General features: G+C 40.1%; 1 protein-coding gene across 1 annotated transcript in view; it reads right to left on the reverse strand.

Moving 5' to 3' along the window:
* Positions 1-26,342, reverse strand: part of Dnah9 (dynein axonemal heavy chain 9) — a 343,066-nt gene that overhangs the window by 86,658 nt on the left and 230,066 nt on the right. Inside the window, exon 49 of the mRNA XM_032914418.1 lies at positions 16,028-16,288. Within this exon, the coding sequence (XP_032770309.1) occupies positions 16,028-16,288 (261 nt within the window). The remainder of the gene's footprint in view (positions 1-16,027; positions 16,289-26,342) is intronic.

Below are 26,342 nucleotides of genomic sequence, written 5' to 3' on the forward strand. Positions count from 1 at the left end.
CACATGGACACAGTAGTGATATTTGGCTCGTTGTCTCTCACTTCTGCTAGAATTTAAGCTTCCTAGGGTTACTTCATGTCGGCCTAGCACACAGAGAGCAACCAAGTCTTTGCTAAACGAGTAGATAGATAAATAAATAAGCACACAAATAAATGTTCATGACTAGTCTTGGCTTAAATAAATACTTATTTTGGATGTGTCGGGCATGGTTTTGAGTATTAAAAGATAGGGAAGGAAGTTAAACAAGAAAACCAAAATCCTGTCACTCATTCAAGTGCGTAGAATAATGAAGAGATACATTTGATTATTATATTGTAAACCATTCTTCTATATTTACTTTTTTGCATATGAGTACAGGTCCATGTGTAATAGTGCACACATGGATAACATGTGAGAGTGAGCTCTGTCCTTCCACCATTTGGGTACCAGGGATCAAACTTGGGTAGCTGGTCTTGGTAGCAAGTGCCTTTACCTACTGAGTCATCTTGCTGGCTCTTTTGTAGTGAGAGAAAAGTTATACATGCTAATGCTGCCAAGATGGTCACCACTTGTGACAGGAGGATCCCACTGTAACTAAGGAGGTAGATCTAGGAAGGTCTCTTTAAGGATCAACATTCTAGCCAAGATGAAAATTGTGGGAAGGAACAGGTTTGCAGAGATCTTTAGGAGACAGTTGTAAGCTGATGAATCAGCAGATTGGGAGGCTATGGCAAGAACACATGTGACCCAGGAGCTACAGTGGCTGGGACCCAGCAATCTTCACTCTCCCTCCTGACCTCCACTATAATCTTTCCTGTCTCATTCCCAGCCCCATAGCAGCTTGCCTGGGGGTGCCTCTCCTTCATCCTACCTGTATTCCCCAGGGATCCTGCCAGCTCTTGGTATGCACCCAGCTTAGTTCCACTGTGCTGACCCTCCTGTTCGTCCCTCCTTGACCATCCTCATTCCTTGTGTTAGCCATCGGTATACAGAAACACTTTCTACCAGAGACCCCCATTGGCTTCACTTGGAAAGGACTCTGGGAAGTGGTTTTTACTGACCTTCCTGTCCTCCATTATGACCTCTCTAGTCCCAATTTCAGCTCTGTAGCAGCCTGTTTGCAGGTGCTTCTCTTTCCATCTCAACTCTATTCGCTAGAGGTCCAACTCTTGGTAACAACCCAGAGTCGCTGAGCCCTGTCATCCCTGTCTCTCAAGACATATCCTTTGTCCCAATGCAATCCACTTGTAGGAGGCTCTTCTCCCACCGACCTGTAACTCCTTGGGTATCTCAACTTTTGGTGTGGAAAGGATTCCAATATCTCTTTCCCATAGTTCTTTCTCATACTTTCTCCTAGCCCATCACTATTCCTCTCTGCCACAAAGTGATCTTCAGAAATATCCCTTTCCAGGAAATACACAGCTACCACACTTTCCTAATATCCAAGGAGAACAACATAAACCAAAGAATCCCAACACCCACCAAACAAAGACCAGATACCAACACTCAGAATCACTTTAGTCATCTCAACTCTAGATGGTTAGATACCAGTACAAAACCACAAAGACAATACGTTTCCACCAGAAACTTACAACAATTGATCCCGAGGAATGTAGTATAGATGAGCATAAGACAAGGATTTCAAAATAACAATTATAAATAATGTCAAGAACTTTAAAGAAGAATCAAACAAATCACTTAATCACTTTTGAAAACACAAAAATTAGTAGAATACAATAATGAAAACAGTTTAAGATATTAAATAAAAATAGAATAATTAAAGAAAACCCAAAGTGAAATAAAACATTTTAGAAGCCTAACCAAAACCTCAGAGGTAAATCACACTAACAGAATATAAGACATGGAAGAGAACATCTCATGCATTGAAGACAAGATAGAGTTGTAGAAAATGTTAAATCTTAAAAATATCTATGTAACAAAGCAGGAAATCTAGGACACTATGAAAAGACCAACTATATGAATATTAGGGATAGAGAAGGAGAAGAATCCCAGGTCAAAGGCACAGAACATGTTTTCAAGAAAACCATAGAAGAAAATTCTAAGTACTTCCAAACTAAAGAAGGAAGTACTTATCAAGGTACAAGAAACCCATAGAACACCAAATTGTCAACATGTCACCCAAACACAAAGGAATATATCTTTTCAGCAACTCATGGAGCTTTCTCCAAAATTGACTATATATTTTCACATAAAGTAAGTCACAACAGATATAGGAACATTGAAATAACTTCCTGCTTCCTATCTGACCAAAAGTGGATATCAACAACAGAAAGTATACAAACTCATGGGAAATGAACAACTTACTACTGAATGAAAAATGGGTCAGGACATAAATCAAAAAGGAAATGAAAAACTTTTAGAATTGAATGAAAATGGAAACAGAGCATGCACCCAACCTATGCGACACAATGAAGACAGGTTTAAGAGATAAGTTTATAGCACTGAGTACCAATATAAAAAAAAAATGGAGAGATATTAGCAACTTAATGGTATAGTCAAAAGCTTTAGAACAAAAAGAAAAAAAATACCCCTAAAGAATAAAACACAAGAAATAATCATACTCAGGGCCAAAATTAGTAAAATACAAAAATCAAAACAAAGAATAATGGAATGGAGAGAAAATGGTTCTCTGAGAAAATTAATAAGATTTATAACCTTTAGTCAAATTATCTAAAAGTCCAGAGAGAAGATCCAATTAGTGATGTAAAGGGAGGCATCATAACAGATACCATGAAAATATAAACAATAATGAATAAGTACTTTAGAAATATGTACTCCACTAGACTGGAAAACCAAAAAGAAATGGGTGAATTATTTTTATATATATATATATGGCTTACCAAACTTAAATCAAGATCAGGAAAAGAAACTTAAAAAAGACCTTGTCTTGGTTATGGTTATATTCTGTGAGGAGGCACAAAACATCCAGTAATGTGGGGCACTATGAAAAGAAAAAAAGAATCTACAAATAATAAGAATAGAGAAGGGGGAAAATAAATCAAAGGCATAGAAAATATTTTCAAGTAAATCATAGAAGAAAATTTCTCCAACCTTGACCAAAGCAACTTATAACAGAAAGCATTTAATTGGAAGCTTGCATACAGTTTCAGAGTGTTAGCCCATGACCATCAAAATGGCAGGCATGGCTCTGGATTTGTATCTTAGAGTTCTTAGGGTTCACAAGTTGCATGGGATGGGGGCGGGGGGGGGAGAAAGAGAGAGAGAAAGAGAGAAAGAGAGAGAGAGACTGAGACTAGGTCTAGTGTGGGCTTTTAAAATCTCAATGTCAAACTTCCTACAAGGCCACATCCACTCCAACAAAGCCATATCCACTCTAACAAAGCCACACCCACTCCAACAAAGCCACACCCCTATTCTCAACAGTTCCACTAAGTGGGGACCAAACATTTAAATATATGAGCCCATGCGGGTCATCCTCACTCAGACCAACACAGCCCTATAAACCATAGTGAAACAGAAGTAGTAGTTGAAAGTCTCTTCCTCAAATAAGAACAGAATCCAACCAGATCTGGCATAACAGGATAGGGAACTTCCAACAGCCAAGTTTCTAAGTGAAAGGCTGTAGCCTACTTGTCTCCATCTTTCTACAATTTGGATTGTGGAAAATGGAGCATTATTTAGAGATAGTGTATGCTTAAGTTACCGATGGCTTTAATGCGTGATGGGTATGCCCTATTGTATTCTTCTCCAACAAGACTTCTTAGAGATCTGTATTATTTGTTCAGTACACCCCCTTTCCTGGTTCCCATATATGTGTGTGCATATGTACAGATCATCCAGCTATTGTGTGCTTTCTGTCTTTTGATACAGGTTCTCTTACTGGCCTAGAACTTGGCAGACTGGGTTTAGGATGGCTGACCTTTGGGTATGTTCCTATCTTGGCCTCTTCAAGCCCTTAAATAACAAATGTGTGCCATCATGACCAGCTTTTTAAAAACTTGGTCTTTGTGAACTTAGGTCTTTGTGTTTGCGAGACTAGCACCTTATAGACGGAGCTTCTTCCCCAGTCCCATACTTCAAAATTATTAGCAGAAATTTTAGTTCTAATCATTAGTATGTGAAGGAGCCTATGTACACCCACATCCTTCCAACACTCAATAGTATGATTTAATTTTCATTTGATAAGTTAAGCATGGTATTAAACATTGGTTTAATTCCTTTATATATCTGTATGTGGATGTGCATATTCACCAGTGATTCTAAACATTTTCCTCCTTTAAAAATATTTTATTTTTAATTGTGTGTCTCTGTGTATGAGTATGTACACATGAATGCAGGTGGCCCTGGGTGTCAGAGGCATTAATCCCTTGAATTACAGGGATTACTTATAATCTACCATCTGACATGCGTGATGGGAGTTAAACTCAGTTCTTCAAGAACAGTATATGCTTTTACCTACTGATCCTACTCTCCAGATCTCCTAAGCATTTTACTGATTTATGCAAGCTATTTGAACTTTTATTTTTGCTGTTTGTTATTTGCCTATTTTCTAAAGGTCACCATATTTTTTTAATAATTACAATATTAGTCAGGGTCCCTGCAGGCAAAAACATGAGACAACATACTAGTTTTTATGAGGAAAGTTAACCAAAGGAATCAATCAAGAAAGTGTAGATCTATTTTTTTAAGGTCTTAATTGGCTTTTGTTTGTGGTTTCTAGATTCCCTTGATGGTCTGTCTGGAACCAAAGGTTCAGAATGGTTTGCTTACCAAATGGACAATTTGTGTTTGTAGCTAGAGTTGTATAAACAAGCCACAGCCTACTCTTGTAAGAAGCAATGGAGTCTTTGCGTTAAATGCCGTCTACTACAAAAATGCCTTCTATGATGAGAACTGAGAGAAGCTCTAAATCTATGAATGTAACAAGAAATCCATAGGACTTGATCTAATACTAAGTCCCATTAACAGATTAATAGTAGTAGGTTCTCCCCTAGGGACCATGGCTTGTCTACTCATATGCTTTTGGCCCCAATTGTCAGGTGTGGCTTCCATCTTGTGGAGCAGGCTTTACAATTAACCAGAAAGTGGTTGGTCATTCCCATGCCATTGGTGGCACGATTGCATCAATAGCCATATATTGCCATCTGGTCATTACTTTGTCTCACAGCATTCACAGAGAGTAAGCTGATGTTTAATTTTGTCTCTGATAGTACACAGTACTTTCTAGCATCAGGAAAGCTAGCTAGAAGAGTTGAAACTTCTAGGTCAATGCCAACTTGACCTCCATGTCCTGTGGCTCAAGTATGTGATACCTTCATCAAAAGGTTCATACCATTAAGTTCTGGAGGGCAACCAAGAGCAATGGCAATAACTTGTAATATTTTGGGGAAGGGGGTCTATGGGATCTCACTATCCAGAAACTCCAATAGAGATAATCTATTCTTTACACTGCTTAAGGTATTGAGAATAATTGACTATGCTCAGTCCTAAATGGAACATCTGTATAACAGCTGTCTCCCCATGCTCAAGGATCATTTTGGGAGAAGTGGTAGAAAGATTATAAGAGCCAGAGGTGGTGATGACTATACAAAGTGTGTTTGTCAGACACAAAAGGCTAGTTGCACATAAGAACTCACAATGATTATGATGGCATGCACAATATGTCTACTAACTCAATAGGCAGAAAATCCCATATTATGGAGAGAGGAGAATAATCACAAAGTATCACTCCTACCTTAAGAGCTACTGGTGAACAACAGCTTGGGGGGGGTGGGGGGAGAAAGAGAGAGAGAGAGAGAGAGAGAGAGAGAGAGAGAGAGAGAGATATGTTGAGATTGATTATTCTTTAAGGTGTGGCCCTGGTAGGTCTAATACCTGAATGTATATTCAGGTTGATGGCTACACACTAAGAGTTCATAAGCTTCACTAAGGGATTCTTTGACTTTAGGAAAAAAGATGAAGACAAAGTTTAGTGGCTATGAAGTAGAGGATAGATCTTGGAGGAGATGACAGAGGGGATGAAAATGTTCAATACAACAGATGAAATTCTTGAAGAATTAAGGAATATTTTTATAAAAACAACTGGTTCTCAGCCAATCATAGCAATTGAGGTTGAACCAATTATAGGTACCAGCTACTAATAAAAGTATAGTTTTTCTTTATTCTCGGTTATATGGGAAGCTGTTGGAAGGTTAAGATGAAATGAAATGATCAAATTTTTGTTTTGAAAGCTTGATATGGGGTTAAAAATTTCTAGCAGGCATGAAGGGTATGGAAATTAGTCAACTAAAGTTGTCTAGGGAAACGAGGGTGGGCTGTTCTAGGGTTTTGGCGGAGTAGATGAATGTGAGTCAGGAATCAGGAGGGAGATGTCACCTCCAGCTGTGGGTGAGCTGGGACTAAGGAATCCATGCCTACACTGCATCTTCATGGCTGCTGTTCTTCCTGTGACTTCCTGGGCTCATGGGGGCAAAGGTCAAAGGAAGCCGGAGGACAAACGCACCATTGATAAGAACCAGTCTTCTGAGTCATGGGAACAATAGAATAGGAGATCTGATGGGATGAATATGAGGAAAGAGATGTCCATGGATGCTTCCTGACAGAATTCTAAAGCTTTTCTCATAGAAGGGCTACCTACCCTTTTCTCTTACGTGCTGCGAGCTCTCGTGGAATTTTATGGTATCTTGTACTCTCCAACAGTTTAAAGTTTTTGTGTTGTGTGATTTTGTAATATTTTTCCCAATCACATTGCACTTTGTTTCTATTCAAAGAAAGCTTTCACAAGCCTAACAATTGAGTTGAAAACTTATGCAAAGTGTGCTTCTTTTAAACTTTCATTTCTTTCCTATGCATCGGTATTTTATAAGGCAGCAGTGTCTTGTTCTTTCATTAAAGGAGAATACACTGTACCAAATTCCATAAAGAAAAAAATTAAAGTGAACAGCACTCAGTAATAAAAGATATTTATGCCCTCGTATATTCTATCTAGTAGGGTTTTTGTTTGTTTGGTTAATTGGGTTGTTTGTTTGTTTTTTGGATCTGTCTTTCTGTTAGTCTTGTACTCCCTCCATTTCTGTGACTTTACATACATGTGCACATAATATATTTATAAGAATACATACATGTTAATCATTCTATTTTAAACCCCCTTTTACTGAAAACATCAAATTTCTTATGCCACTATTTTATAAATCATGATTTGAAATGAGCAATGCACTGTTTCTTTCTCTTGAATGTCATAATTTAGCTAGTTTCAGTTGTTGAACATTCAGATTATAAAACTGATTAAAAAATACAATCTTCTAATGACATTAGAGACAAGCTAAAAACCAAATTGGACATAAATTAGATTTATATGTAACTTATGAATAAACTGGAGGAATGACTGCAGAGAGAGAGAGAGAGTAGTCATCCCATTCCTAAGCTTGATCTATGTGTTTTTCTGCATCATTTCTGAATCCTTCAAACACAAGGCACAGCTTTCTTCACAGTTTCAGCAAATTTCCTTACACTTATTTGTATGTTATGTTTTGGTTGTTATTTTGAAATTGTTTTCCTACTGGCTACTGCTGATATTAGAAAAGCTATTAAATCTTATAATTTATTTTGCAATAAGACCCCATCCCTTCCCTTTTATTTGCTTTACTATATTTCTATAAGTTTTATGAAAAATAACACATTTATCTGCTATCCCAGAGTATGTATACAGTTAATATTTTTGATTTATTATTGTATTAGATAAGAATCTAGGACAATTTTTTTTAGCAATAGTAACAAAGGGAGTTGTTTTTGTGCTTTTTCTATGTTAATGGGAATGTATCTCATGCCCTTTTGGTAGTGTTCTTTGTCCTTGGGTTGGCAGTTGCCTGCTGTTAGCAATAGATCCAAATTCCCTGTCATTCCTGCTTTGCTAAGTAATGGTTATTAAATTGTATTAAACACCATTGTTACAGTTTGACTATATAATGTCATGTTCTCATCCTCCCACCCACCCCCATCCCTGGCCCCCACAAAGGCTCATGATTTGAAGGCTTAGACCCTAGATAGTGGTGTTTGTCAAAGCTGTAGAATCTTAGGAGGTGAGGTCAAGAGAGAAATATCAGTCTACTGTTTGTGGGTCATTGGGGTTATATTATCCCTGTTCCTTTCTTGTCTTATTCTCCACTTCTGGTTGACCATAAAACAAATAACTCTCCTTTACCTCATGCTTCTGCTGATATATCTGTTTCCCAGGGACCAAGGGATTTGGTTTTCCTGAGAAATGAGTTACTTGCCTTCCTTTAGCTGTTTCTGTCAGGCATATTGTCACAGCAACAGTGAAGTAGCAAATACAGTCATTTTGCCATTTCTCAAAGGGACTTGCAGCCTTTTTTCTCAAATATATGATAGGCATGGTTGCATAAATGGTTTATTTATTGTACCACTTGTTTGCATATTGGTATTTGATTAGATTCATGTGATTAGCACTTCACACAGGTTTCATGTGACTGCTCATAAATTATTCAGAGGTTTTATTTTTCTTATATAATGTCTGTCACTTTTAGGATTAATGTTATCCCATAATAAGAGTCCTGAGAAATCCAATAGGAAAGAAGAATGCCTAATACTGTTAAACTGGAATTCCAAAAGTTATTTGAATATAAAATGTGTTTTTAATATTGCTTATTAATAAAATAAAAAGTCAAATGATAGAGACCAGAAAAGAGTATCACAATGTACATACCAAGAATTAATAGAAACAATTTAAGAACTATAAGTGTAAATTAGTAGCAAGAAGAAAAGTTATTTTAAGTGAAGATGGACCACATATGCCACAGCCAAGCTCTTGGATTCCATCAGGACCTCCCATAACTGCAACTACCATTAGGTCCTTTCCAGCCTGCTTCTACACCCTCACTAGGTACCCTGACTTCCCGTATCTTCTTCCAGGATTACATCTGTGAACAACTCCTCTTCCATGTTTTCCCTACAACTCAGCAGATTTAGCCAGGCTACTACAACCAGTTCACTGGCCTACCTTGGTCTTTCCTGAGTTCATTGAGAAGGAGTTCTACCATATTCCATGCTCTGAGCAGGATGCACATCCCATATACCAGCCCAGTCCTCTTTGCCTGACTTGAATCTGCCCAAGCCATTTCTAAACTCTAGACACATTTTACTTCCTTTCTCTTCTTTCCCAACCTACTCTATCCATCACAAATTTCAAACAGAGTCCACATGCCCATGTCTCATCACAAAAAATAGCAACAATATGAAAGATCAAGTCAATATCTTCTCTCCAAAACTTTTCAGTCCTGTCAAAATATTTGTCAACAAGAATTACTTAGATGAACTCCAGGACACAGAATTTAAAAGAACAATCAAAAACGTTATCAAAGAACTCAAGGAGTTTAAAGAAGATATTTAAAAACAGTTCAGCGATATCAAGAAAAAAGGAGCCCAAGGAGAATAAACATCGGAATGATGCTCAGGAAAACACAAACATAAGGAGGATGGAAATGAGGAAGACAACTCAGGACCTGAGAATGGAATTCATTCCGCCTTTACTCCTCTCAGTGATGAGGTGTGATCCTGGAGTTAACAAAGTGCAGTATCTACCCTGTTCTCCAGCCCTGACAAGTTGCTTTTAGTCATGATATTTATCACAGCAATAGAAACTCTAACTACATAGAGGACAGAATCTAGAATTACTTGGGTAGTAGGCCTCTGGGCATGCCTGTGGAGGATTATCTTGATTATATTAATAAATATGGGAAGACCTATCACACTTGTACATAGGACTATTCCCCAAGCAGGGGATCAGGACTGTATTAAACAAGAAAACAAGCTAAGTAGCACATAGCATTCCTTGCTTGCTGCTGTCTTGATTATAGATGCATTGTGGCTGGCCATTTCAAGCTCCTGCCACTGTGACTTCTGCTGAGATGGTCTGTAACCTGGGACTGAGAGCTAAAAGAAGCCTTCAAGTTGCTTTTGTCAGGGTTTTGCATCACAGTAATAGGAGAAGAAGTTAAGATACATACAATACAAGTATGTGAAGTGATGGTTTTGTAAGTTTTGTTGAATAATTATTTTACTATGATATTAAAATATCATGTTTCATACCTCAAATACATACAATCAAAAGAGAAATTAAGTCAGTCATATCAAAATGCATTTATATTTGTGTATGTGTTTTATAACTGTGGCTGGGCTGGGATTTTCTATGAAGACCTGTTCTTAAGTTTTCAACAGTCTTCCAGCTTCTTCCCCCACCCCCCAAGTTATGGAATTATTGGTGTGTACCACACCTAGCCAAAATATAATATATCTATATGCATGTTTCTAGAAATGTGAATACATAAAGAATTGCTGGTGTGGAGACCCCTGGATTGTTACAGTTTCTTGGGGGAAAACTGTGGCTGGAGGGGAAATAGGAAGGCTTTTATATTTGACTCTGCGGGTTCTATGCCATTTGAATTATTTAGTGATCAAAGTGCTATTGCATATTTTGTGTATAATAAAAATAAATTCACTGTAAAATGCATGGGTAATAGAAAATTACAGGTAACTCTGTGGAGGGGAAAAGGCCATGACATTAAAAGATAAAACACTCCTAAACTAAGGCAGGAAAGTTACACTGGATTTATTTCATCTCAGTAATAAAAGCAAAATAAAACTGCCATGATGGAGGCAGAATATGCAGAGATCCTACTGAGCTCTGATTTACAGGTATTGTTTCCGCATCAACTAAAGATTTATTCCTAACTTCTAGAATAATGGGTAAACAGGGAAATGGTTCTTAAGTGCCAGAGTCCTGAGAATAGCAAAGGGTTTAAGAATAATGTCCAGGAGCCTTCCAGTTCACAAAGCAATGTATGCTCGAACTATGCAAGCTCTTTGATCCATCCTACTCCATCAAAACAAACAAACAAACAAACAAACAAACAAAGAGCCACTTGACCCTTGCCACCTGCAGAGGGTAAACACTCCGTACAGGTAAACCTTAGTGTTGCTTGGCTCACCTTTACAACTCACCTGTCTTGTCAGCATCAGTCCTGTCCTCTTCTATATACCCGCAGCTCACTCACACCAAGCCCCTCATGCTTCCACACTTTCGCAAATGTCTTTCCTAAGTGGGATATCCCTTCCTACCACTGACTCCATCCTAATAATATTTGTTTAGTAAGTTGTCTTTTCTGTTCCCTACCTGGTCAGGCAGTTACCTTTGCCCTCTATCAAGCTCTCAAGTCATTAAAAAGGGTTTGTTTCTGTTGTGTATGATATGTGTATAGCTTATAAGCCATAATAGAAGTATAAGGCTAAGGGTACATGCAAGCCCATGTACAGTGACCATGGTCCTCAGAGGCCACCACACACACTTTCCTTCACTGTCAGTCCCATACTTGCCTTATCAACAAAGAGCATGTTCACATTTCTATTTTTTTCTTTTCAAACATTAAGTGATTTTGAGCATAGACTCTGATGATTTACCCTTAATGACCCCCTCCCTAAATGGTCACATAAAATTTCTGGCTAACATTTATGTGTATATAATTATTAACATTGATTTGGATTATATGTTTTCATGTATACCTTAATTTTCTGAAATTGATTATTTTTATTTTCTAATGTAATTTGAGAAAACACCTGACTGAAGAGCAGAGGACCAGAGAATGAACATTCTGCGTGGGTTCATTCAGAACTTTTGCCTGTGGCTGGATTTATGGGGCTACAGAGAGAAGTCAGCATGGGCAGAGGAGAGTAGCAATGGAGACATAACAATTGGGGTGGTAGAAAAGGCATCACAGGAGAAAATTTATGGTGTATTGTAGTCATGATGACCACTTTGGACTGTAGTCTGGACATAAGGAAAATCAATGGAGGATAAAACTCCTGGTTTAAAATTACCTATATAAAGGATCCTGGGAGACTTCCCTGAACAGTCATAACCTTATATTGGAAAAGGTAGGAGAAGTTGACCAGTAAAAGGAATGGGCCATGAATAAATGGAGATTCTGAGTAGATTGATAATGAGTGAGGAGATTGAATCAGGTATAAAAATCCTATCAGATAGATACCCAAGCCCAAGATCTGGTGAGTTCACTGAAGACTTTCATTAAACCTTTAAAGATGACTTAACAAGAATGCACCATAAATTCTTCTAACAACAACAATAACAACAACAACAACAACAACAGCAGCAGCAGCAGCAACAGCAATAACAACAACAAAAACAAAAACAACAATCTCAGAAACATAGAGGAAGAAATATTTTCAAATATATTTCAATTTTCTTTTATGAAGCCAGCATTTCTCTGACACCAAAGACACAAAGGACCTCAAGGAAAACCAAAGAACAGCCTAAGATCTTTGAAGAACAAAGATAAAAACGTCCTCAACAAGTTTCATGTCACAACAATTTTAGTAGGACCATTCACCAATATCAAATGACATTTACCCCTAGGATGCAAGGATAGTTCAATAATAAAAATAGATTAAAAGACAAAAAGTCATTTTCTTAGATGTAAGAAAGTGTTAACAATATTTTAACAATATTTAAGTGTTTTATGACAGAGATACTTGACAAGTTAGGTATAGAAGGGATGCACGTCAGTACAACTCAATAAGAATAAGCGATACATTTCACAAACACACAACTAATGTGATAGGAAACTGAATTCTTTCCTCTAAGGTCTAGAAGATGAAAATGAAAACCTTGCCACCTTACTCAACATTGGAGTTCAAGTCATTGTAGAAGTAACACATACATACAAACGCACATATAAACACTCTCTCTCTCTCTCTCTCTCTCTCTCTCTCTCTCTCACACACACACACACACACACACAAATAAAAGGCATGCAAGTAGGAAAAAGGATACAGTAAACTGACAACACAATACCATATATAGAACTTAACCTACCAACAAACTGTTGAGACTAAAAATTAGTCCAGTAAGGTTGTAGGAGGTAAAAAAAATATTGTGCACAAAAACCAGAAGCATTTCTCCACATTGGCAATGTTGGTTTCAAGAAGGAAACCAAGAGAATAATCCTGTCTTAGTTACTATTCTATTGCTGTGAAGAGACACTCTAACTAAAGCAAGTTATAGAAGAAAGCATTTGATTGGGGCTTGCCTAAAGTTTCAGAGGGTTAGTCCATTATCATCATGGTGGAGAGAATGGCAGCATGCAGGCACAAGGCTGGATAATTAGCTGAGAGCTACATTCTGATCTACAGGCAGCAGGTACAGATGTGCACACACATATACACATACATACACACAAGCACACACACACACACAGACACACACACACACACACACACTCACATTCACAGGCCTGGTATGAGCTTTTGAAACCTCAAAGCCCACCTCCTGTGACATACCTCTTCCAACAAGGCCACGTCTTCTCATCCTTCCCAAATAGTTCCACTAACTGGGGACTAAATATTCAAGCATATGCTCCTAGCCCCATTCTCAGTCAAACTACCCCAAATCCCATTTATTATAGGCTCACAAAACACTTAGGAATAAATTTAAGCAAGAAGATAAGATAGCAGAACACTGCAAAATATAAAACAGTCACAGGTAGTAAAGGCACAGATAAGGGAAAAGAGATTATGTGACCATAGATTAGAAAAGTGTACTATTGTTTAAATGCCCATAATATTCAAAATGATCTACTGATTTAGAGTAATCTCTTTGAAAATTTAAATGCCATTTTTATAGAGAAAATCTGAACCTAAGGTACATATGCATTCACAAACATAACAAAATTCCCAAATCCCAAAGAATAAAACTGGAAGCATCATACTGACTGAGTTTGAAGTCTACTAAAAAGTGATACTGGCCTAAGTGATCAATGGAACTAAACACCTAGAATTGAGCATTTAGTCTATGGTCAATTGATTCTTGATGAAGATGCTAAGAATATAGATCTCATTCAATAAACAGTGTGAGAATACTGTGTCTTCAAATGCAAAGGATTGAAAAAATACTCATATCACATGTAAAAATCAACTCATAATGAATTACAGATTCAAATCTAAAACCTGGAATTGTAAAACCATTAGAGAGTAAACTTGGGGAAAGCAATACAACATTGTTTTAGACAATGATCTTTAGATCTGATTCCTAAAACACAAGAAAAGAATCAAAAATGGATATAAAAATAACCTTAATTCTTCATGAAAAAGAAAGAATAAAGAAAAAAATGTACAGAACTGGTAGAAAATATCTATAACCATATACTCGATTTAGAGCTGATATCTAAAATACACAACCTTAAACAACTCCATAGACAAGAAGCAGTTCATTCAAGAAAAGGGTAAGAGATGTAAATAGGTAGTTTTATGTGAAATACCCTGAAAGACTCTTGTCGTCAAGAGGCTCAGCACTCCTTAGAAAAACTCGAGTTGATACACACATCTTGCAGGCCTTGCAGAGGGGTGATTATCATAAGAGTTGATGATGAGTCCTCTAACAAGGTCACAGATAAAGGGGAACCCTTGTATACTCCCGATGGGAATAAAGAATAATACAGATATTATGGAAAACAACACCAAGATATCTCAGGAAACCCAACCGAATTATGTAGTGGATTCAGTGATCCTGTCTGTGGGCATTTATCCAGATGCTCTAAAATCAACATATCAAAGAAATGTCTGCACCTCCATGTTCACTGCCATTCACAATAGCCACAGTAGGGAAAAACTCAAGGCTTCAGTAGATGAAGTGGATAATATGAAAATCTGTCATTTGTGAGGAGACAGATGGAATTGGAAAACACTATGTTATATGAAATAAACCAAACAGAGACAAACATCACATGGTGTTATTTATGTGCAGAATGTAAAACGGCACATAAACATATAAGCAAAGACTGTAGCAGTGACTACCAGAAACCGGATGGGTTGGGATAGTAGGTATGGAGGGCTTAATGCCAAGGCATCGGCTTTGGGAGATCTATCACTCCAGTAAATAAAGTTAAGAGTTAAAGGCTATATGATCGATTATATAGCATTAAGAGAATAAATTTCAAGTCTTATCAGCACAAAGTTGCTAAATATTGAGATGATTGATAAGATAACTAGCTTAATTCAATCATTCCACGGAGACATATACATCAAAACCACCTTTATAATTTGTCAGTGCGTAATAAAGGGGAGAGAAGATCTCAGATTGCTGTGAGCAGGGCACAGCATCAGAACATGAGAGTGCTTTCATCAAGCAGATACAGGAGAGATTATTAAAGCATTTGGATCCTGGATACATTTTAAAAATAGCATTGACCAAATTTTCTATTTGTTTCTATTTCTAGATCTATTTAGGTATAGTGAAGAGCCCACTAATCCCCGTCTCCCCCTTTCTATGTCATAGGGAAATGAAATGGAAGAACTGTGCCACCCCACACAGCCAGGGAGAGGAAGTGACTTATGCGTCTGCGGTAGGCAGTGAGTAAACACACATTTCACCTCTTTTGTGGCAGAGGGATCCAGTATGACTTCTGTATTTGATTTTATCACTCCTTGAGTTATTGATTCATACTCTGTATTTCTTATCTACCAATCTATCAACTAAACAACCAACCAGAGAGTTTGCGGGTTTTCATTCTGGTTTTATGAGAGTCAAGGTGATTATCCTGGCTTTAACAATATTGACAGAAAAGAAGTTTTTCATAGTGACTGCTATTGATTATCTAGTTTTCATACATGATCTCGCCTAGTTATTATAACAATGGGGCTGTTTATATCATCCTTGCTTCCTCTTAGCAAATGAGGAGGCAGAGACTCCCGGAGTAACACAGTAAACGTTCCTGTATTTGCTTCAGAACATCTTAGGAAATGTAACTCCTGCGTCAATAGATCTCAAGGAAGATGTTAATTTTCTTAGTAAGAAATAATCAGTGAACACGTTATCGGCATACAAATAAAATATTTCTTTTTTGGTAATCTAGAAATTAGGAAGGAATGGAGAGGGGGGAGAGGGGGATGGGGAGATGGGGAGAGGGGGATTGGGAATAGGAGGATAGGGGGAGAAGGGAGAGGGGGGTGGAAGGAAGGCAAGCCTGCCTGACCTTCCTACCTTGTTGAGAGTGTTGAGGGCTGCCTGGGCTGCGGTAAGGGCTGGTTCGGCTTTAGCCAGGTCCTCCTCACAGTCTTTCTGTTTCTGCTGCACCTCCAGCATGATCAGTGCCACCTTCTGCTCCTCTTCGTCTGCAATGGCTTTCTCTCTGCTCACTTTGCTGGTCTCCACACCCACCACCTGAATCAGCTTGTCTGTATCTTCATTCTTCTGTCTCAGCTCCACTTCCTGGGTGGCAAGCTTGGCTTTCAGATCATCCACCTGCATCAGAGGACACCAGACTCATGAGGAGCAGAGCAGAGAAATGGTGCTCATGGCTCCCTGGGCCTAACTCTCTAGAAGAGATCCAAGAGCCCACTCAAGAATGCAGAGATGGAAAGTTGCATTCTCAAGTGGAACTCCTTGCACTGGGGACAAATAGGCACACAGGATACCTTTAGGTGTGCTGGACTATTCTGACATCCACATGCCTAGAACCTTCTCCTAGATGCCTTTCACTTAATTAGTGCTTATGTTTTGTTAAAACGCCACAGGGCAGCATCCATGTTTGCCGCTTGTACTAGTTACAGTAACCAGGAAATGAAACCAGCCTAGGCACCTATCAACTGAAGACTTGTGAGAGAGGAGGAAGGGGCCTTAAGGGAAGTGGAAAAGAAAGGGTGATAAAATGAATACAAGAGCAAAAAACTGGGGGAGGAAGTGGATTATCTGGAGGAGGGGATGGATTAAGGGGCAGTGTCTGAGTTGGTTTCCCTGTTTCTGTGAGAAAGTATTGACTAACAGCAACGTGGGGAGGAAAGAGTTTTTTCAAGCTTACAGGTTGTTGTCCTTCGGAAGGAAACCAGGGCAGAAGCTTGAGATAGGAACTGAAGCAGAGACCACAGAGGACATTGCTCGCTGGCTTGCGCTTCATGGCTCCTGCTCAGCTGCTTTTCTTATACAACTCAGGACCACCTGCCTAGGGTTAGCACCACCCACAGTGGGCTGGACCCTCCTTCATCAATTAGCAATTAAGAAAACGCTCCACAGACGTGTCTGCAGTTTCTCAGCTGAGACTCCGTCTTTCCAGGTGACTCTAGTGCGTGTTAAGTTAACAAAAAGTACTCAGCGCTGTGGCAGTGGGGGAGGGTAATGCATGAGGAAAATGCATAATGTCATCGTGGGGCAGCCATGATGAAACTCAACTGTTTTCCGTGCAAATACTAAAAAGACTATTATTAATAATTAAAAAAAAACCTTTATGTGCTTAACATTATACTTTACCTGAACAGTAGCTATTTAATTTAAATTGTTGGTTGTCAAAAGTGCTAAAGATTCACAAGTAGGAATATCTACTGTGAGGTCTGAGAGCCATAGTGTGTGTGTGTCCAGACCTTGTATACAAACAAGTACAAGTCTGACCTAGGCCTCCAACAACTCACCAGGAAGCCAAACCCTTGCTTTCAAGAGAAATGAGGAAACAGAGATGTAACCATGTACCCTCCCTCCAACCCTAGAACAAACTTAAAGAGCACCTGCATAAGACTGTCTAATGACTCCTTCAGAAAGCTGCCTTGCTTCGAATCAGAGATTTAGGGTGTCTGACTGATATTTCTGGATTGTTGCCACAATCCAGAAAGATTTAGTAACTTGTATGTCAGTGTAGCAGTTGCCCTCAATGGCCAGGACCTAATTAACAATAGACAACTAACAGTGTCATTATTTTTGTCACTTCCAATGGAGGACCAAAGAAATCCCTAACCTATCCCACAAAATGTTCACTCCCAGGGGAGCCTGTCTTCACTTCCCCAACTTCTCTTTCTAGACTACAACGCCTCCCTATGTCTTTCCTGCCTTGGCTAAAGACAGGCACAGTTGTGCTGCTGGACTCCTGTGCTGTTAATAGGCTCTGATTTGGTAGCTCTGAATAACTTTCACTTGGGTAGTTTTTTACTAATTTCCACAATCCTTAACTACAAATAGGTGACCATGTAAAGATTAGACAAGTAGAGTACCAATGGTTATAGCCAGCCGGATTCCCCACAATGCCTCTGATGTCAAATATCATGGGGAGGCATAATGAAGCCTTGTAAATAGATTAGAGAGGGTCTAGTTTTTCTGTGTCTCTCCAGATCAGCAGAGTTAAGGTTTGAGATTGTGTTCCCTGGGCCAGCATCAACACCAGCATCAGCACCAACATCGGATTCAGCATTGACATCACTGTAAGCATCAGCATAAGCACCAGCACTAGAACCAACACTAGCATCAACAGCAGCAGCACCAGCATCATAGCATCAACATCAGCATTAGCATCAACACTACGACCAGCACCAGAACCATTATTGTCATCACCATCACCATCACCAGCAGCAGCAGCAGCAGCAGCAGCAGTAGCAGCAGCAGCAGCAGCAGCAGTAGCAGCAGCAGCAGCAGCAGCAGCAGCAGCAGCAGCAGCAGCAGCAGCAGCAGCAGCAGCAGCAGAACTTTGGAGCTCCTGGAACACGGCAAGCAGATTCAAGAGCTTTATGATGCAAAATGCATAAATCAAAAAATAAAACTGAGGCTTAGACGTGGCTGATAATTCCCCTTTCATGGCAGATCAAAAGGAAGAAAAGGAAAGGGGGCAAAAAAAGAATGTTCTGTAATTTTGTGCATTCACGGGAGCCAGAGCCCATTTTAACCTCAAATCGAGGCTGCTCCTTGGAACAAGTCTTATATTCACGAGTTGGAAGGTTAATCTGCCTCCATGTCTGTTGTTCAGCTGCAGAGTTACTTCTGCAAGGACAAAGATGCAATTGTAAATCAAAATGATTGAGCTGCATAATCAACCCAGCAAACACACCAGTAACTTTTTGTTTCTTTTTAAATCTTGGGAGATTTGAGAAAATTGAAGTGGCTTTTTTTTCTTTTTTCTTTTTTTCTGTGTGGTTGTGGTTTTTTTTTGCTGATTGCTGATATGGCTGTGACCTCAAGCCCAAGGTAAATAATCCCCTTCACCATGAATAGGAATTTAATAGCTCTTAAGCTGTGATGTGGAGTGACAGCAGGGTCCTGCCAGTCAGAAAGAGGCCACTCTCCAGTAACAAGGAGCTCAGGTTCAATTTAGGATTCTTTAACAGAGCCACAGATCAGGGAAGGCTAGGTTAAAGCTTTTATGTTCTCTTGCAAACATCCAAGCCACAGTTTGCATTTCTCCTTAATTCCACCAGAACAGAACATTAAGGCAACCTCAGGAACCCAGAAAAGGCTCTTTCCCATAGTAGGGCTGCCTCCTTGAATGAGAGCCAGGCTCTTTTCTCAGGGAAATGCCTGAAGATGCTGAGAATTGGGGGATCGGAGAAGAGGCAGATTTCCTGGACAAAAGTCATGCATCTTTCCAGAGTTGCCCATGAGAGAGCAGGGTGTAACACTGACTTCCTGTAGCACATGGTTCTTAGAGAGGGCTGTGACGGCATCAGCTGCTAGAAAATGGAGGTTAGGGTAACTGGTAGGAGCAAACACTCCAGCAAGAGGTTGGGGTCCAGGGCCTCTCTCTACCTCAGTCAGCCAACTCTTTGCATTTAGTATTAGTTACTTTTATGTTGCTATGGTAGAATATCATGACCAATAAAACTAATAGAAAAAGGACTATTATTTGGGGTTCATGGTTCCAGAGGGATAAGGTCCATCACCATCATGGGCAACATGGCAGTAGGCAGACATAACTGGAGCTAGAAGCTGAGAGCCAGGGCTTACCTCCCTGAACCACAAACAGGAGGAGGAGGAGACAGAGGAGGGGAGGGAGAGAGAGGAGAGGGAGGAGAGAGAGAGAGAGAGAGAGAGAGAGAGAGAGAGAGAGAGAGAGAGAGAGAGAGGTATATCTTTATAGAGGGAGCAGAGGTGAGTGCTTCCACTGAAGAACACCCCTTCACCAAGTGTTCCTCAAGTCCTTGTAATTAGGGTTGTGTTGTTTCAGTTGCCTTTTGACCCTGGATTGACCAATGAGGATCCAGGTCACAGCTCCTTAGAACCAATGGTTCTTCACCAGGGAACATGGCTGAAAATCCTTGGGAAAGACGCTGGGCTTGGTTGTCAAGCAGACAACATACAAACCTGGGTTTGTATCATACAAGCCATGGGACATGAAGTCATTGGCTGAACATGAGTGACAGAAAAGACAGCCAAAAAATGGGGGAAGCCATGATGTAAAAGTTACAACACTATACTGTATTTAACCAGTACAGGCAACATGTTACTTTAACACATAATTATAGAAAACCACTAAGATTACACCCCTTTCAGCAAACTTACTCTCCAAGTTCGTGTCTACATAATACTTCTAACACTGAAGTTTGGCTTAGCCACAATTTTGTTGCTGGTGTTTTGAGACAGGGCCTCTTTGTGGAGTGCAGGCCAGTCTCTCCCCCTTCCTCTCCCTCTCCCCCTTCCTCTCCCTCTCTCCCTACCTCTCCCTCTCCCCCTTCCTCTTCCCCTCCCTCTCTCTTTCTCTCGCTCATGCTGCTAAGCATCAAATACAGAGCCATCTGCCAGCTAGAGAAATGTTCCAACACTGACATCCACAGTTACTTAGTCATAATTTGAATATTTGGTAGCCACACGTGGTAAGTGGCTCAGTGTGTCCATCCTGTGGTTGAGATCTCCATGTGTTTTTTCTTATCCTATGCTCCCTCCCCTTCTCATTCTCCCTCCCCCCTTCTTCTCTTCTTCCTTTCCCTCCTTCCATTTTTGTATTCTTACTTTTCAGAATGATTCTGAGTTAGATTTTCCACTTTTCAAACCAAAGGATGAATGCCACTAAGCCCACCATCTTTTGGTACCTTTGATTTCTGACACTATTTGACAGTACCAACATAAACTGAATCTAATATACATGAATCACAATATTACACTGTACTTTTAAGAATAAAAAATCATCAAAAAGCAAAATAATTAAAGGAAAAAAACTTTTCAGCTCTCGTTTGCAGATTAAATAATGTATACAGAGAACTGAGTCTCTAGTGCATATTTCTTGAGTCCGACAGCCCCCTCTTCAGTCAGGCTGTGGACTCTGCCCATACCAAGAGGGAGAGGAGAATACAGTTCACACCAAGACTTCACTGAAGCTGATGCAAAATTAGAAAAAGATGCTACCCAAAGAACTTCATCAGAGCTACCGAGAACTGTAAGGCCTCATCATGTTTATCAGTTATCTCCTGGAACGACATGCTACCATAGCAAGAGAGGACATAAACACCTATCTGAGGAATATATCCATGGGGTGGACTTTGGACTCTGAAGTAGATGCCTTCCAAATAATAGGCTCCAAAAATTTATTTTTATTCATGTGTATGTGTGCACATGTGTTTGTATGATGTGTGCCATGTGTGTGGGTGTCCCGGAGGTCAGCAGAGGCTATCAAATCCTCTAGATCCCGAGTTACAGGTGGTTGTAAACTGCTTGGTGTGGGTGCAAAGAGCTGAATTTGGGTCGTTGGGAAGAGCAGTATGTTCTTTAACTGCTGAGACATTTCTCCAGCTTATTCTGTGGCTGTAAGAAAACACGTGAGACTGGAGTCTCAAGTACAGAGTAAAGAGGTTTATGACTTTCTTATGATTCTGTTGGTGGAGGATCCAAACATCATGGCAACCAATGTTCTGGTAGATATTTCCAGGCTGCATTATAATGTGGTGGGGAAGTGGAAGTACACTTGGTGTGTGTGTGTGTGTGTGTGTGTGTGTGTGTGTGTGTGTGTGTGTATCAGCCTTTTCAGTTATGGCTTATAACCCCAGCACTTTGGAATGGTGAGGCAGGAGAATCACTGTAACTTTGAGGTCAGCCTGGGCTAGAATACAAAGTAAGAATCTGTCTCAAAATAATGAACCAAATACTCAACCAATCAACCGACAAACAATTAAACAAAACCAACCATCCCACACTATCAAGAATTATTGTTTAGTTCTGAAATTATTAATCCCTCCATGGTTGGCATCCCAAGATATAATTACCTCATGTTCTGTTTCACCTTTTCAATGCTCCTTAACACCATCAGAACTAGTACTGGGCTCCCGCAGACAAACTCTTGAGTGACATCCCCTAGATATCCAAGCTCTAGCATCTAGAGGGGGTAAATCATGCTAAGATTTGAAATCAATAGCACTTGAGTCTTAATTGGAAAGGATGAATCAGAAGGAAGTTTAGTCCCACAATCAAAAAGCTATTTACCAAACCAGATCTCAGTACAAAATCATACACCTGAAGCTGACCAATGTTGGATTATTGTACAATTTCCTGAAGGATTTATTAATTTTCAATCACATGAATATGTGTATGTCCATGTGTGAGTGGGTGTGTGCACTTTTGGGTACAGGTGCCTGCAGAGGGCAGGAGGGGGTTTTGGATCCCCTGGATCTGGACTTACAGGTAGTTGTGAGGGATGCAGGTGTTAGAAACTAAACCGAGTCCTCTGTAAGAGCAATATCTACTCTTAACTCTGGAGCCACTTCTCCAGTCACTCCTCACAATTTTCGTGTTTCCATTATTACCATAATCACGAGCCATTCTCACATAACAATATTAATAAATGAATTTGCATCATGTCTGAGCCAGAGCTGTAACATTCTTTTAGCATTCTCACACTGATCAGGATCACTGAAAACTGTCATACTCAAGTGGTAGGATTCTGTTACTATGATTCAAGTTATTGCCTTATACCATGATTATGATGGCATAATTTAGAAATTTTCTGCCCCCCCCCAAATCAACTAATTCAAGAACAGATGAAGTGAGTACACCAGAGTTAAAAACTAATATGCCACATTTACTGGAGGAGTAATGCCGGCAGCCATAAGTGTTTAGAGAATGCCTACCACACATCTCCCATTGCCCAAAGTCGGCCTGCACCCCTAATGTGAACGTGGAGATAAGGTTTTGTCTCTTCACCCACTATATACTCACATGTCCACTTAATTACATATTTCATAGAATACCTACCATGTATTGGTCTTTGAGATAAAGGATAAATGAATCTTGCTTTTTTCTACCAAGAACCGATAATAATAGAGGCAGGAAATCAACCCAGCACATACACCAGTAACTTTTTGTTTCTTTTGAAATCTTGGGAGATTTGAGAAAATCGAAGTGTGTTTTGTTTGTTTTTCCCTCTTTTTTCTTCTTTTTTTTTCTGTGTGATTGTTTTGTTTTGCTGATTGCAGATATAGCTGTGACCTTAAGGTAAATAATTACCTTCGCCATGAATAGGAATTTAATAACTCTTAAGCTGAGGTGTGGAATGACAGCAGGGTCCTGCCAGTCAGAAAGAGGCCACTCTCCAGTAACAAGGAGATCAGGTTCAATTTAGGATTCTTCAACAGAGCAACAGATCAGGGAAGGCTAGGTTAAGGCTTTTTTCTTCTCTAACAAACATCTAAGCCACATTTGCATTTCTCCTTACTTAATTCTACCAGAACAGAACATTAAGGCAACCTCAGGAACCCAGAAAAGGCTCTTTCCCACAGTAGGGCTTCCTCCATGAATGAGAGCCATGCTCTATTCTCAGGGAAATGCCTGAAGAAGGGCAAACCTTGGGTCTTTAAGGACCCAACACATACTGCCAAAGAGAGAGGTTTCTTCCCAGAAGGTACTGAAGACAATGACATGGATAACTCCTTAAGCTTAGATAGTGTTTTGGGAGGGCTAGCAAAACCACCCAGGATCAGCTGTCAGTGCAGACGCTGGTGAGAACACACAGACAGGACTCAGCTCTGGGGTTCTGCTGGACAGAGTGGAGGGAGAAAAGCATAAGTAGAACACTATTCAAGGGTGCAGAACACAGCCAGGAACACAGCGTCAAACACTGTGCAATCACTGATTAATTCATGCAACAGCTATTAAACTAGTGTCATTCTGCTTAGCTATTCTTGAGGCTCTTAGGGTATAGTGTTCAAACAGATAAGAACTCCGGTCCTTCCAGGGCTTATAGCCAACTGATAGCAACAGTCATAACTGACTATATAACACATAAGTAACTTATAAGATATGTCAGATAAGGACACACACTACAGAGAACCTTTGGGGTGGAATAACGAGGGGCAAGCGTAGAGAGGAGTGGCGATCTCTTCTGAAGGTGATATGGGAAAGAGAAGTGTATTATGGAGATTCTGGAGAGATGCCCAGACAAAGGAAACAGTGTCACCAAGTCCCAATGTATCTGAGAAGGGGATTCAGAGGCAGCCTGGCTGTTGCTTCAGAGATGGGTTAGCAGGAGATGAAGTCTGGGAGCTGAAGGGCAGAGCTAGAAAGGATCTGTGGAAGCCACTGAGGAGGCGGAGGAGGAAGAGGAGGAGGAAGAAGAGAAGGAAGAAGAGGAGGAGGAAGAAGAGAAGGAAGAAGAGGAGGAGGAAGAAGAGAAGGAAGAAGAGGAGGAGGAAGAAGAGAAGGAAGAAGAGGAGGAGAAGGAGGAGGAGGAGGAGGAGGAAGAAGAGGAGGAGAAGGGATCATAAGATCTTGAGCAGAAAAGACATGGTCTGATTTGTGTTTGAAACCTGCCTGCTCATTTGGTGGCAGACTGAAGAGGGACAACACCAGAAGTAGATATGTGCATTCTGAGGGTGTCATGACTGTCTAGGTCAAGATGTCAGGAGCTCAGACTGAGCTGGTAGCAGTGCAGGGAGTGACTAGGGAATGCTAATATATTGTGAAGCCTGAACTAATGGTGCACTTCGATGGCTTGGGAGTGAATATGGAAGGAAAAAGGAGCAAGCAGAGTTGAGGATGCCTCCAGGGATTTGGGCTGAGATGGATGATGTGGGATAATAAGAGTGGAGGATAATACAGAGTGGAGGATAAGAGACTAAGAATTCACTCTGTCAAAAACAATCAGGCAGGAAGCCATTTTTTTTTAAAAGAAATAATGACTTAGCGAAGCAGCCCAGTGGACAGATTTTGAGATACATAGGAAACACCCAGAACTTGTGGATTCTTGGATGTGGGAAGCTTCCAGTGTAAGTAATATCGGTAGCTAGAAGTGGTAATCACAGATGTAGAGGACACAGAAGGAGAGAGCTGATTCTTGGTGGCAGATATTGAACCTGAGGTCAAGATTCTCCAGTAGGCACACAGAGAGCTAGATTTAGCCAACGGGATAACTTGGCATTTGCTCATTAGAGAAATTACCTCCACTATGAACATGAATATTTGTGCCTTCTTCATTGTCTATTCTAAGACATCTGAACAAAAGAGATATTAGTGTCTGCTACATGAGGTCAGGACACCTTTCACAGCCCTCACTCCCTGCCTACCACTCTCTGCACAAATAAATCAGTGGTTCCCAGGGAGGAGGAAGAGGGGAGATGGCACATGTGTTAGAGGAGGTACGGAGAGTGTTCTGAGGGTCTTGTGGTGACGAGTGGAGAAAGAAAGGGAGGATAAGTAGAAGGCATCAGAAAATCTGGTACTGTACTGGGAGTTATCTCTGCTTTTCTCTGTGAATTCAGAGATCCAAAAATCAGAAGAGAAATGATAAAACACACACACACACACACACACACACACACACACACACACACACGCACGCACGCACGCACACACACTTTCTACAGCACAGAGGCACGTGTGTTAAAGTGTTCCTGCATTGCCTAGAATCTGTGTGCTCCACTTTTCTGTGAACTGGAACTCTGAGACAGGCTGCTGGTCATCACACAGCAACCTGATGACAGATACTGAAGTAATATCAATTTGCCAAAGGCAAACTAAGAAAAGGAAGGAAACTGAACCCGTAGAACAGACAAGGAAATGGTATATTCTGGGAGATAGAGAACGTAACCATCAGCAGACTAGAGAAAACGTCCCAAAGCTGTTGGATTCACAGGTTCAAAGAATTCTACGAAACCATTCGCCAAAAACCAGATGAAGTGAAAGCGATTGAGTGTTCTGATGAAGAGGACAGAAGGAAGTGCTGCTATGCCATTAAAGTGCAATGGTGTCATTAAAATTCCTATTGGAAGCATATGAAGCAGAAGCAATATTATATGCTATAAAGCGAGTATTGGTGAAATTAACCTGAAAGCCTCTCCTGTAATGCAGAGAAAATGGCCAGCAGGGTGATGGCCACAGTGAGAACATGATCAATTCAGGCCCAGGAACAGGTGCAGCCAGCTGTTCATGGCTCCTAGAGGCCAGCCCAGGCCAGATGAACAGAGAATGCAACAGCTATTGAATTAATGTAGAAGAAGAGTACAAGAGGAGTTACCTTTTCAGATTGTGAGAGCTCACTTCATCCCCTGAGTGAACTTAGGTCCTTTAGATACACTGTATTCTGAATCAAGAAACTAAAATTGGGAGAAGAGAGAAAGCCCAGAGA

Source organism: Rattus rattus, chromosome 9 (assembly GCF_011064425.1).
Source record: "Rattus rattus isolate New Zealand chromosome 9, Rrattus_CSIRO_v1, whole genome shotgun sequence".
Classification (NCBI taxonomy): Eukaryota; Metazoa; Chordata; class Mammalia; order Rodentia; family Muridae; genus Rattus; species Rattus rattus.